Genomic DNA, 14,164 nt, shown 5'->3' with positions numbered 1-14,164 from the left:
GCATTTTACACAGATTTCCAACTTGTATTCATACATTTCTTCACGGTTAATTAATACGCTTTCCAGATGCATTATGACTCGGTTCCTTCTGAACCCACTAAAACTGCGAGTTTCACTCTGGCTGCTTCAACAGCCGTTGCTCCGCATTTAGCACATTTTCTATGTGCATTGCTGTAATCCATGTAGGCACAGACTTACAGTCTTAAGTGGTAGTACCGCTACGTTGTATTTATTATTTAAAGATTTAATAAATAAAATTTTCGTTATGAACTTTAACCACAGCAGTTGGACAGAGTCACATATATTTTTTATACAAATATATTTTTTATTATGGTGGGTAGACGTACCTACCCTCCATATATTTTATGGACATTGATAAAGACAGTTGGAAGCAAATATTCAATTTTAAAACTGAATCGCGTATAATTAAGTTTTAAGCGTTTTAAGTCCCGTTTTATGATTAATAATGTATAAAATTCGTGATAATTTAAATCAGAGTTGGGAGCAATGTTGCTGTAGAAAAATGTTTTTTATTACTCGCAACTTTTTCTCGGAGGCCAACGCACACATAGAAGCTTCAGGCGCACACATGCGCAATTGTTTGGGGACATAACTGTCTTAGGAAGTGAACAGGCCTTGATCTGGACAGTGGACAGGCTAAAGCTCTAAGCCATACTGCCTTAGGCCAAGCGCGCACCACGACTTTTTGTCGCGCGATAATTTAGTCGCAGAAATGTAACGTATGTGTTTATATGGCAGTGCACGCATATGCGACAAAAAAATCGCAGCGATTTTAAAATTGTGATTTGTCACATTTTTCCGCGACTGCTCGCGACGCGATTGTCGCAAAGTGAATTGCAGCATACGGAGTTGTATGGCCCCGCGCGCACTGCGATAATAAAATCGCACCTCGGACCTCAGTCGGCATTTCGCTCTCCAAGCGTCAACATATCGGAACCTGCTTCTCCAATGGAGTTACAAGATGAGACGCTAGATGTTGACCGTTTAATTATAGAAATAGAAGGAGATCACCTTTGTGGTATAAATACGACAAGCGACTGGTACAACATCCATGTCGAGAATGAACAAATCGTCGACTTTTTCATCGCAGTGCGCGCACTGAATTTTCTGCGATAAAATACAGCGCGATTCTAAAATCGTGTCGCAAAAATTAAAATCGTGGTGCGCGCTTGGCGTTAGTCATTGCATTGTGTTGTGACATGTTTCGATCGTCAAAACATAGTCAAAACATCTAATCATGGTCGGCTTAGATTCGCGGCTCGTGGCTCGTCTGGCGGCGCGTCTCGCGCGAGCCCCTTTGGCTCGTGCCCAAAAAACCGCTCCTCCACGCGAGCCAGGCGAGCGCGAGCCGAGACGCGAGACGAGCCACGAGCGCACACACTATCGCACCGCACCAAAGTCATTGTGGGACGCTCCCATAAGTAAGAGGGAGAAAGAGATATCGCTTTCTCCCTTTTACTTATGGGTGCTTCCCACAATGACCTTGGTGCGGTGCGATAGTGTGTTAGCTATTTTACACTCGCGTCTTCACGTTTCGGAGGGCCTACCACGAATTACGTTGGATGTGTTGCCTCTCTATCGCTCTTGTAAATTCGTACGTAAGTGTGACAAAGAGGCAACATGTCGTACGTCGTTCGCGGCAAACCCTCAGCTTCATAGCTTCATTCATGCCATGAATGGTAACAAAGAAAACAAATATCCCGAAAATTTAATTGGAACGCATCCGTTAGATGTCATTTTTGACATACCACTGTTGTATAATACGGCAAAATATAAAAGCGTGAATATTACCTATTGTCGTCTAGATTTTCCATAACTTTTCGATTTAGTAGGATTAAATCTTTTCCGAAGATGTGTGCTCGAAATTATTTACTCAATTGAAAGAAATACTTTAAAGATGAATCGAATGAAGAAGCATAGAATCAAAGAAGAAAAAGCGACGACTTCCTCATCTAGCCGAAGACAGGAGGAGCATGATTTGGCTTATTTCATTCACGATAGAGTAGAGCTGATGCATCAGGTGTTTTCCGTTTTGAAGTCGAAAGAACTCAAGTCTTTGGCCCCCGAGTGCGTCAGACGGCTCTCTATAGATGATTTACAGGAGTTATGTTTGGAAGAAGTAAGTACCGACGTGTTTCTTGCCGTTAAACGTAAAATATTGTCATCTGGCTCTCTGGCGCCTTTCTAGCAAATAGGTAGAATATGCTGGTTTAATTCCAGCCCTAGAGGCCTGGTCGTTTATTTGAGTTTAATGCTAACTTACCCGGAAACGAGATGGGAAAACGATTTCCCACAAAAGTGGATAAGAACCGCTCGAAACAAGACTGGAAAGCTTTAGAGGAGGCTTTTGTCGGAAACCACGACAACCTGACATGACTAGTAACAACTAAAAACCGGACAAGTGCGAGTCGGACTCGCCTACCGAGGGTTCCGTACTTTTTAGTATGTGTTGTTATAGCGGCAACAGAAATACATCATCTGTGAAAATTTCAACTGTTTAGCTATCACGGTTCGTGAGATATAGCCTGGTGACAGACGGACGGACAGTGGAGTCTTACTAATAGGGTCCCGTTTTACCCTATGGGTAAGGAACCCTAAAAACAGTGATAAAGGAACCAAATAAAACTACAAATGAGTCAAGAGTGTCAAGACTAATTGTATTGTTTGTACAGTCAGCAGCAGAAGTTGCTAAGCGGGCGAGTTGTTTAAAATGATCTTGACGCGACTTTATTGTTAAGAGAATAAGAGCGTGTCAAGGTAATTTTGAACACCTCGCCCGTTTAGCTACTTCTGCTGCTAACTGTATGTATAATCTCTTTATTGTACAGGATAGGCAGTACAAAGGCGAATTTATCCCTTTATGGGATATCTTCCAGTTAACAAGTATTGTTAACTTATGTTTCAGCTTCTTGGGATAAGTTCCAAGCGACTATGCGCTATCCTGGACGGTGCGGAGCCCCCCTCAGACACGGACTCCTCCAGCCAGTCGGCCGAGCAGCTGGAGACCATCTCTCTTGACAGCATATCTTCCGACGATGAGATACTGAGCCAGGCTAGCAAGAAGAAGAAGGTTTGTAACAGCTTTTTTCATCATCATCATAACTTGAGAGCTTTGCTCTTGTCGGTGGAGTAATCGCCAATCATTTCTTTCTTGGGCCAGTCATTTAATTTCCTCATACGACGCATTATTTTATATTTGGCTGAGATAAGTAATTCTAGTTTCCCTTCTTCTCTTGTCTCTCAATCCTGCCTTCCAGGATGTTTAGGAAAAAGTTATCATGCCGTATAAGGTGTCCTAACATCATGCCTCTCCTATTTCTTATTGAATTTAATATCGAGCATTTAACATTTTCGCAACCGGGCAAAAAACGGTGCACTACCCCAGAAACCGGTCGTCTATATCTGCGTACAAAAGAACCCGCTGGGCGGGTTGTCCGGCATCTGAGCAAACATTACGAGTGCCTACCAGGCGGGTTCTCGGTAGTCAAAGTGTTAACAAGCATCGCTTTTCTCCTATCATACTCAGGATCTCTTCATTTGTCTTCCTTTCAGTCCAGCTAATCCTCTCCATCCTCCGCCAACACCACATTTTGAAAGCTCCAACCTCTTTCTAACTTGTTGTCTCAGTGTCCATGTTTCACTCGCATACAATGCAATGCTCCAGACAATCATCTTTATCAATCGTTTTTATTAAACAAAATTGGCGCAACGCAACGGTAAGAGACACGGCGATATTTATAGTTACTCGCCCAGCGGTGAGCTATAAATATCGCCGTGTCTCTTTTATTTATTACACGGGAGTGCTTATCTTTTGGTCGTGTTTATAGCCGATAGCTCATAGCTTACTAGCTCGCGGTGGGACCAGTGCCTTATGGCATAAAATTGCTCCTATTTGGCGTGGTGGGTTGTCAGCACTATTCTTGCCAAACCAATTTTACCAAGAAGTCTAAAATGAGTCAGTCACACAATGCACAGCTTAACCTTTTGGCCGCCGGACCTAGTCCGCAAAGACGCTCACTCACACGCCAGAGTAAATTCTAAGTAAACAACTAATAAAAAGTTTAGGGATTGGAAAATGTGATATCGATATTTACAATTTATGGTAAAAATCTTCTCAATTTGGCTTTGTCAAGAACAAGTTGGTTAAGAACCAACTTTAATTTATTTCGAGAATGCCAAAAATTAACATATTTTTTACATACGACAATGTTAAAAATAAAGGTCTTTATCATTAAAAACAACCACTAAACAATATCGATTCATGACGTAATATCACCGCACTAGGCTCTACGAGAAGTCTTGTATACATGACAACGGCGCGCATGGACTGCCCGCAGTGCAGACCGACAAGGACCGTTTCCGCGCGGATTAAGTAATAATAGTCTCTAGGTCAACGGCGTAAGCGCTTGTCGGTACGTAAACTTTATAAGCGTATGGTTAGAGCCGCGCATCGTGTGTCGATAATATAAATGTACCGGAACTGCATTGGGGAAAATGACACGTGGGTTGAATTGTCAATGAGTGAAGAACAATAATATTGGATAAGGGTGGGGATCAGAAATGTTCGGGAATGCATGTTTCACATTCGACATGTTCCTTAGAAGAGCTTGTCAGTTCCCGTATTAGACCCTCCCTACCATAATAATTTTTCGTCAATTTCAAATACATAACATTCTCATAGTTAGGCGACACTGACTAGTCCGAGCGTCCGCCTGTAGGTACCATTCTTGTGCGAAGCGGTCACTGCAGGGTATCACTCCCTACTACACTATCATCTCAAAATGAATTATTTGTTCTGCAAATAGACCACAAGGACAGATTTACTTGTCTGACTCTACTATGGACAGCTGAACAAGTTCCCTGAACTCCAGCTATAGTTATGCCTGTCTCTCTCTCGTTTAACGTATTCTAGTTACTAGTTATCACCAATTGGCATTTAACAGGTGTTCAAATGCTTAAATAAAACCAGATTGGCCACTTGATATTTATTTTGAATATTCTCTAGAGATGCACCGGATATTCGGTTACTATCCGGTATCCGCCCTATCCGGCCAGTATTTTAATATCCGGCCGGATACCGGATAGTGCCCTACTATCCGGCCGAATACCGGATAGTACCATTGCTTGATTTTGGAGTAAACACATTGGATTTAAGAAACAGTCACGGTCACAATCGTACTTGTTTATTATTTTAAAACAATTTAGAGATTCAACTGACTTGCACGCGCACTCATTTCAAACCTAGAAATGTGTCCGCGCGAACGTTCACTTAGAAACAGGTCAAAACTGCAGAATGCGCACCTGAAAAACCGAAATGTAGGTGCAGCTCTGCTGGCCGATATTCGGCGGCCGGATACCGGATATTCGGCCGAAGGTCAAGCCGAATATCCAGTATCCGGCCAAACAACTATCCGTTGCATCTCTAATATTCTCATATCGAATTAACATTCCCATCCCTAGCTGTCTTGTATACAAGACAACGGCGACGAGGAACATGAAAAACGTTGAAAACTGGAGCAATTTTTTTGATTGCCTTATTATAAAAGAATGGATTTATTTATCTGCTTTAAATGCAATTTGTTTAAAAATCAAAGACCTAAAACATTAACACGAGTGTAAAAATATACTACAATTGATGTTTTTTCACATTTACCGAGCGGTTGAATTTGTGTCTTGCATACAAGACAGCGGCGCCAGTGTATCGTTCTATCGTTGTCTTGTATACATGCCAACGGCGGTCAAAGGGTTAAACCATGAAATATATACCATGATTCCATATCTACAACGTAGGCTTCGTCACAAAACAATAGTAGACGTGCGCGCCGGTCGAAAAAAATCGGGCGGCGGCGCGCCACGAAAAAATCCACGGCGGCGGCGTAACGCCGGCGGCGTGGGATTTTCAACTTTTCAATATACGAATAATGAGAAACCAAGATTAACTCTTAAATCAACACGGGAAAAGTCTCAAAAAAACTGTGTTACATCGTTTTTTTGGTTTATTGTAGAAATGTCATGAAAAAAACATATGTCAGTATGTTGGACGTAAAAGATACGCCGCGTAATGAAAAGACGTCCAGTATTTTGGACTTTGCCGAGTATAGACCATACTTTATGTGCAAAAGGTTTTTTTAGTCCAATTCATGTTTTTTAAAATAAATATAGAAGAGTTGCTTGTTAATATATTTTTTAATTAGAAATACACTTACTGATAATGTGAACTTATGTAATGAATTGAAGTAAAACCTACTATTTTAAAATTTTTGGAATAAATTTACAGCTCGTACTTAGGTGGTAAAATTTTACAAGTCATTGACGTCATTTATTTAACATTAAATCAAACAGCGAGTTATCCTATGAAGCAGTAACATCTAAGCAATGGTTTTTACAATAATGCATGCACTTTTATCAAAAATTTCTTAACAAATTTCTCAAATGAAATCGGGTATGTCTCTTGATGAAAACAAATCCACACACAAACAGGAAACAAACACACACGCCACACACCACATCCACAGGGAAAAAAATCCATAAAAATATTTTTTTTTATCTATTTGGTTCATTACATAATACGGCAAGTAATGACTTTTAAAAATGTTTTGAAACAGCTAACATCCCTCTATTTAATTTATTTACCACAAAAACTACCAGAAAATTTAATAATTTTACTCTTCGCACACTTGGCAACGTCTAACATATTGTATTTAGCAAAAGTGCCGTGTTGTCGATTACAACGGGCAAAATACTGGACATTACACTTTTTACACTTGTTTTACCCATAAACCAAAAACATTTTTATGTAAATCATATTGCCACGTAATAAACAGACCAGTTAGTAACCTATTAGACGTTTTATTTTAACTCTGCTTAATACTGTTATATAAAAAAAATAATGAAATATGGGTAAAATGTCACTCTGTTGGATGCTTCCTGCAAGGAAGTTCTGCGTTCTGTAGGACTTTGACAAAAAGATTATGTTCACACTGGTTCCCAATATTTTCTTATATAATCATACTTAAAAATAACATATCATTCAAGTAGTATTAGTAGTAGTTTCCTGGTAGTGTAAGTACGCTACCAGAGGAAAGTAACGCTATGCTTTAATATTTGGTGCAGAAATGTTTTTCTTGGGATATCCATTATAGTGGACGTTATCGATTTAAGGGTTAAAATAAATCAAGCAATGAATTAAAAAAAAACGGAACATTCGGAACGCTAAAGCTAGGCACGTCGCACACGCTTTATGTCGATTGATTTTAAATTTGTGCTCTTGCGGGCTTTGTCTCGGCGCGAATTTTTAAACTACCGGCGGCGGCGGCGGCGCGCTGACTCCTTATGGCGGCGGCGCGCCGCGGCGGCGCGCACGTCTAAACAATACCATCGCCCACACTGTTAACTGTATAGTCAGCCAAGACAGTGGTCTACCACTTTTCGACTCTATCATCATCCTCATTGTTATCATCTGATTGATAGAGTCGAAAAGTGGTAGACCACTTTCTTGGCTGACTATACAGTTAACAGTGTGGGCGAAGGTTGTTTTGTGACCACTTTTCGACTCTATCATCTGATTGATAGAGTCGAAAAGTGGTAGACCACTTTCTTGGCTGACCGTACATCGGTGAACCTTATGCCTTTTGTAAAAAGGTCCACCAATATACAGTTAGGAGTGTTGTTGTTTGTACAACGGCAATCACTTGTTTCAGAACAAGCACAGACATTCGAAGAAGAAACGGCGTAAGAAGTCAAAGTCGGGCGACGAGGGTGAAAGTCGAGCCTCGCGCGCCGGCCTGACCGTGCTCGAGTTGCTCGAGCTGCAGGCCCGAGCTCGAGCCATCCGCGCGCAGCTACACCAGGAGCCCACCAGTTAGTTTTGCTTTACATGTTTTAGTTGTTTTCAAACAAATTTTGCAATCGGTAATCTACCACCACTGGACATAGGCTTAGCACGCACTGCGGTTTTTAAAAAACGGTTCCGCTACCGCAAAAAATGTAACGTACGGCATTCTTTATAAGCGCACGCACTTGCGATTTATTTCAGTGACTGATTTTAAAAACGCAACTTGCTACATTTTGATTCGCGGTTTGCAACCGCGCGTTTTTATGTATCCCATACTTCATGTACGGTAGCGCCCCCACTGCGGTTCGTAAAAAGCGGTTTTTTCGTCAGTTCGGCTCAGAGAGAGGAGCAGTGAGGTGTGTGTTGTGCGCTGCATTATGTCGTCGGAGTCCGAAAGTTCGTTGCCGGTCGAAAGTGAAGCGTTGCCGGTAGACAACAAACACAATAAAATATCCCTTCAAATATCTTTGATCTGTTAGAGGATGCACCCAGTACTTATGTTGGCGAAGACGTTTTCTTTTTTTTTTTAAACTAAGGCCACAACACATACTGCTCTGAGGAAATCCATTGTCATACTGAACGTGAAAACCGCGGAAACGCAACCGCAGTGCGAGTTCCTGCGCGGTTCGGCGTTTTCGGCCAGACCGCAACCGCAAGAAAAAAACCGCAGTGCGTGCTAAGCCTTACATAGGTACACTGCATACACAGTCGAGCCACAAACTCACTGTGCTCGATTTGCAAGCCCAAACGCAAGAGTCAAAATAAAAGTTTATGAAAATGATGGAAATGTAAAAATAAGCCACTTAGTTATATGGTTTTAATTTCAGTATTTTCAGTAGAGTAGTTCACTTTTTTTGTTGAACAAATATATGATTGTATTGCTATCATATTATGTTGTGTGATAAATGAATTTGAATATGAATACCACAGATAGAATATCTATAAAACACCACAGTTTATAGATTAAAATGTTGTTTAATCTATAATTCAATTGAGTCGCAAATACAGTTCAGGTTCAGTTGAGTAGTTCAGTCCCTTTTTAGGTAAACAATTCTATGCCATAATGATTGCTGTCATAATTAATTATTATGTTGTGTAATAAAATAATCTGACTGCATACAATGTATAGAATTCCCAACAATCGTATTTTCTTTTTTTATAATAGGTAAATTGTCTATTACAGGCCACCTTCCAATAACCAGACACATTATACTAAAATGGCTGAAATAAAAATTCTATTTATTTATTCACACAAGCAAAACCAAATAATATAACATTAGTTCTGAAAATTTACTTTGTTTTTTTTTTCAGAAGCGGCCGAGCCGGCAGCGGAGCCCCCGAGCTCGGACAACGACGAGGTCCTCATCAAGGAGGAGCCGCCGGAGGTGGTGGAGATCAGCAGCGACGACGAGAAGCCCGACGTGAAGAGGCTCGACCAGCAGATTGGTAAGAAACAGTTTATTTTTCACACCACCTATTCGGAGCTTTTTCTTCCCTGCTAGGAGGGATCAAAGTGGCACTTTTCCTCCCTGCTAGGAGCAAAGTAACACTTTTCTGTTCAAGCACACTATTTTTACATTTTTTTGTACATTATTTTTTAGCTTAAATAATCTGTTTAAACATCAGATTGTGTCAACACTAAGATTTTTTTATTTTCCTCATAGTTGATGTGAAAAGCAGTACGTGTCACATCACACGGTATCAGAATGTTCGCCCTTGACGGAAATATACCATTTTGATCCCTTGTAACACAAACTACTATAGTAGAGATGCACCAGATATTCGGTGGCTATCCGGTATCCGGCATATCCTGACTTTATTTTAATATCCGTGCGAATACCGGATAGTGACCTACAATCCTGCTGGATGTTAAAATCCTGAAGGACCCCCGATGGGCCCGATACATGTCGCCAATAGCGACTAACAATTCACGTGAGTGTATAGTTCGTAGGTTTCTAATAGAGCCCGACGGCTAATCCTATTGTCTATTGTTAAGTAAAACCGCACGTGCTACTTACCAGCAAAAAAGGGTTTTAATTATTCTATTTGGCACCTGAGCGCAGGCTAAACCAGTGTAGGTGCGCTCTCCGATAACGCGCCTTTGTTACGCATCTCGATGACACATTTTAGACTGGTTCTGTAGCGTTCGACTCGCCGGCACTCAGCAACCGAAGTACTGTACTTTTTATGCAGGTGGTTGTGGCACGTGGCACGAGCGGTTTTACTTAACAATAGACAATAGGATTAGCCGTCGGGCTCTATTAGAAACCTACGAACTGTAACTGTTATGCTTACTCGCTACTTCTGCTGCTAATTGTGTGCGCAGTTTTTTTTTTTGTTTTGTTAATTGCATTTATTATGAGATAAGATATACAACACACTATGTTGTGACTCCACAGATGTAAAAAAAATAGTGGTATTTGGCCCAATCCCATTATAGGAGCTGTAAAACTGCATACCTCCTATGATGGGACAATTGACATAATGATGCTTGAAAACAAATGTACCATAAACTCGGGTTACTTGGACCCACATGAAAACCTCATTTAAAAGGGTCTAATAAAAAACTAAAAAACGTCAATCATGGCATATTTTCATAATTATAGTCCAAAGTTACCCTCCAGGCCCCTGTTTCACCAACGTGACAGGTGCGACGAATTGTAAAATCACTGTTGCTGACGTCACAGGCATCCATGAACTACGGTTACCGCTTACCATCGGGCGGGCCGTATTCCTGTTTGCCACCATCATTGTATTATTAAAAAAAACTTTATGATATCGGAAAAAAACAGATATTTCTCTTGCTAAGTTTATGACAATTGTCACAAGAAACACTACAATTGTCACGAAATTCCGACATATAACTCATTACCTGTCAAGAATTACCTACAATTCTTCTAAATCTTTGACAATTGTCAGAAACGTCGCAGGAGAAATATCAGTTTTTTTCCGATATAATAAAGTTTTTTTAAATAATACAATGATGGTGGCAAACAGGAATACGGCCCGCACGATGGTAAGCGGTAACCGTAGCCCATGGATGCCTGTGACGTCAGCAACAGTGTTTTTACAATTCGTCGCACCTGTCACGTTGGTGAAATTGGGGCCAGGGCTAAAAAACCCGACTTTACGGTACATGATGAAAGGATTGTGAATTAACTATTGCTGACTGTAAAAATTGCATTGATTCCAGGATCAACCACATTGCAGTCTAATGAATCGGAGGCAAATAAGAATGGTGACTCTAAAACGGTGACTAAAAGGATAAACGATTTGGTTATAACAGTTCCACAGTCCAAGCCGACGCGGAGAATTAAACTGAAAAGGCAAAAGCCAACAGAGACTGTTACTAAAGAAACAACATCTAATAAAGTAGCTGAAAAAGAAAAGGTTGAAACTAGCAATACTGTCAACAATACTGCTGCAACTATTGTTAAAAACACTGAAACAGAACCTATAAAAGCTAGCAATGTTGAAGCTAAGAACAGAAGTAAGAAGAGTAAAAAGAAAAAGAAGAAGGTAAAAGAAAAAGAAGGCAGTGACGAAGATGAAATAACTATACAGTTATCGGATACAGAGAAAATGGACCTGCTTGAAGATTTAGATGCAAAGAACTTCGATAATGTTAGCTCCAGCGATTCTGATAGTTCAGAGACTTCAGAGGATAGTGAAAATGAAAACCAAGATGGTAAAAAACAAAATGATACCGAGAAACAGGCTGTCGAGGAACAAAGAGAAGCTGATAATATAGAAAACAACAAAATTGACGATACTGTAATGGAAATTACAGCCGAACCTCAAGGAAAGGAAGATGGTAAAAAAGATGAAGAGATAAGAGGTTATGTATCTAATGACAATGAAGGGACAGTAGAAATTAATGATTTGCCTGTTATATGCGATGATATTACAACATCAACTGATAATAAAGAAGAAGAATCTAGTGACGCAAATAATGATAAAAAAGTTGATGAGAAGTGTGATGACAATGATCAGACAGCTCAGGATTTAAGCAAAGAACAGACAGATGATGCTAATAATGAACAAAATAATGACAAAATAGAAAAAACAGATGAATGTGCGAACATTGAGAAAAGTGACGATAAAGCGGAAAGCACATCTTGTATAGAAACAAAATCAGATGGTGAAATATCTGACAGAGAGAGTTCTGAAGTTGAAGCCTCGGATGTGCAACCGGAAGTAGTTTGTATATCCGATGACGAGCACAAGAAGAAGAAGAAAAAGAAGAAGGACAAAAAATCTAAGAAAGAAAAAAGGAAATCGGGTTTTCGGGAGCAAACTGATGAAAACTTTTATAAAGATAAAGATGTTCCAGATAAAGAAATACCTAATGTGATAGAAACAATAGATGATGATGATGACGTGTATGAATATTTAGAAATTTCTGATGATTCATCTTGCTACGAGGTGGAAGGTGTATCAGTTCTATCTAAAGAACCTACTGCAGAAGAAATAGAAGCATTTTCGGCAAGAATGGATGAAATTGACTTAGAAAAAGAAGAAACGGTGATACCAATACCAAACGAAAACATTGAAACGGAAAACGATACTAATGACCTTGAAAACGTATCATGGAAAGATAGATACCTAGGTAGTAAGAAGGTAAAACGAGTATTGACTACATCTAATATACTAAATGCTATTAGAAAGAAAAATAAAGAGTTGAAAAAGAAGTTAGAAGAAGCTAAGAAGGCAGAGCTAGCAGAGAAGGAAGCACAGAAAGAAAAAGAAGATGATACACCGACTGTTGAAGATGGTACTATTGAACAGTATGAAACCCTTGTAGGTTCCACTAAATATGTGGATCCAGTTAAAGAAGTAGATACAACAGAAGCTAAAGATATACAAAATAAAGATTCTGAAAACAAAGATGATTTGAACAAACAAGATGAAAATGAAAACGTTACAAAAGAAATGAAAAAAGACGCAAAACAGCTCCTTAAAATGTATAAGAGACTTCTGAAATATAATGACATTACTAAACAAAAAGACCCGAATAAGAAGAAGAAAAAGAAACAAAAGAAAAACAAGGATAAAGAGAAAGTAGCACAAGAAAAATAAAAAAAATTACTGTCATAGACAAGTAACAGTGTACACCATAAGTCATGCAACACCTATTTGGTATCGTCTTGGGTCGTCCCATTCGTTTTTCGTCAAGTTCTTAAATTAGTCCTATTCTGCTTTCGTCACGCATTCTTCATTGAAACCCACCGACGATTGTGACGAATGTAGAATGGGTGACGAAAGCAGAATAGGACTAATTTAAGAACTTGACGAAAAACGAATGGGACGATACCAAATAGGGGTGTTGCATGACTTATGGACGTACATATCATGTACTTTGAAGTAAATAAAAGTGTGTATACTGTATACCTACTTGACTTTTATATAATTGAACTGGCGTGTATTGGTGGTATATAAGTAGGTAAGTACTTATATACATACTTCTATAATACATGTAAGAAGATTAACTTAATTTTTTAACTTTAACTTTTTAACAACTTAATTTTTTAATTTTTTAACTTATTTTTTTACTGTTACATTTATGTATGATAATATACTTATGATTTTACGCATTGATACCAGAATAATTAAGTTAATCTTCTTACATGTATTATAGAAGTATGTATATAAGTAGGTAAGTACTTATATACATACTTCTATAATACATGTAAGAAGATTAACTTAATTTTTTAACTTTAACTTTTTAACAACTTAATTTTTTAATTTTTGTAACTTATTTTTTTACAGTTACATTTATGTATGATAATATACTTATGATGTTACGCATTGATACCAGAATAACTCTTAATGGTGGTATACCACCTATCCAATTTCTTTATCCAATGTCAGTGGGTCTCACTTTATCCTCAATGCAAAATGTGCGACGCAAATACACAGATGGAATACGACCCTAAGCACAGAATAAATAATAGTACTACCGTACAGAAAGGAAGCTTCCTACAAAACCGAAGTTTGACAGCGGTTCAGGGTCGAATCATACTATCCTTTTCTAATATATGGCACTATCCCTTTCGGCTATTTAGGGTTGTCAAAATTTAAGTGATTATCTTATCTGTGGTCGTGCACGCAAAAGGAAGTCAAGTGGTGCCAACCCTAAAAATTGCTCGGAGCAATGCTGAGCCGAGCGGAGCCGAGTTTGACCGAAGTCAGGAGCTTCGCACCCCTGCCCTAAGCTAGAAACTTAAAGAGATGTTAATTTACCACATCGAATAGAATTTACGAATGCACGTACAGCTAGGCAAAAAAGAGTAGAAATTAAAAAGTGGC

The 14,164-nt window shown here is 39.2% G+C and overlaps 1 protein-coding gene across 1 annotated transcript; it reads left to right on the top strand.

Moving 5' to 3' along the window:
• The first annotated feature begins 1,860 nt into the window (after window positions 1-1,860).
• Window positions 1,861-13,221, top strand: LOC134677683 (peptidyl-prolyl cis-trans isomerase G-like). Its single transcript, XM_063536146.1, has 5 exons — window positions 1,861-2,140; window positions 2,927-3,091; window positions 7,722-7,881; window positions 9,167-9,301; window positions 11,049-13,221. Exons 1-5 carry the CDS (start codon window positions 1,919-1,921, stop codon window positions 12,932-12,934), a joined length of 2,568 nt encoding a protein of 855 aa, XP_063392216.1. The 5' UTR covers window positions 1,861-1,918; the 3' UTR covers window positions 12,935-13,221.
• Window positions 13,222-14,164: the final 943 nt, after the last annotated feature.

The sequence above is a fragment of the Cydia fagiglandana genome, chromosome 26, assembly GCF_963556715.1.
Source record: "Cydia fagiglandana chromosome 26, ilCydFagi1.1, whole genome shotgun sequence".
In the NCBI taxonomy this organism is placed as follows: Eukaryota; Metazoa; Arthropoda; class Insecta; order Lepidoptera; family Tortricidae; genus Cydia; species Cydia fagiglandana.
The sequence above is the reverse complement of the archived record's forward strand: the minus strand, read 5'-3'. Positions and strand labels throughout refer to the sequence as shown.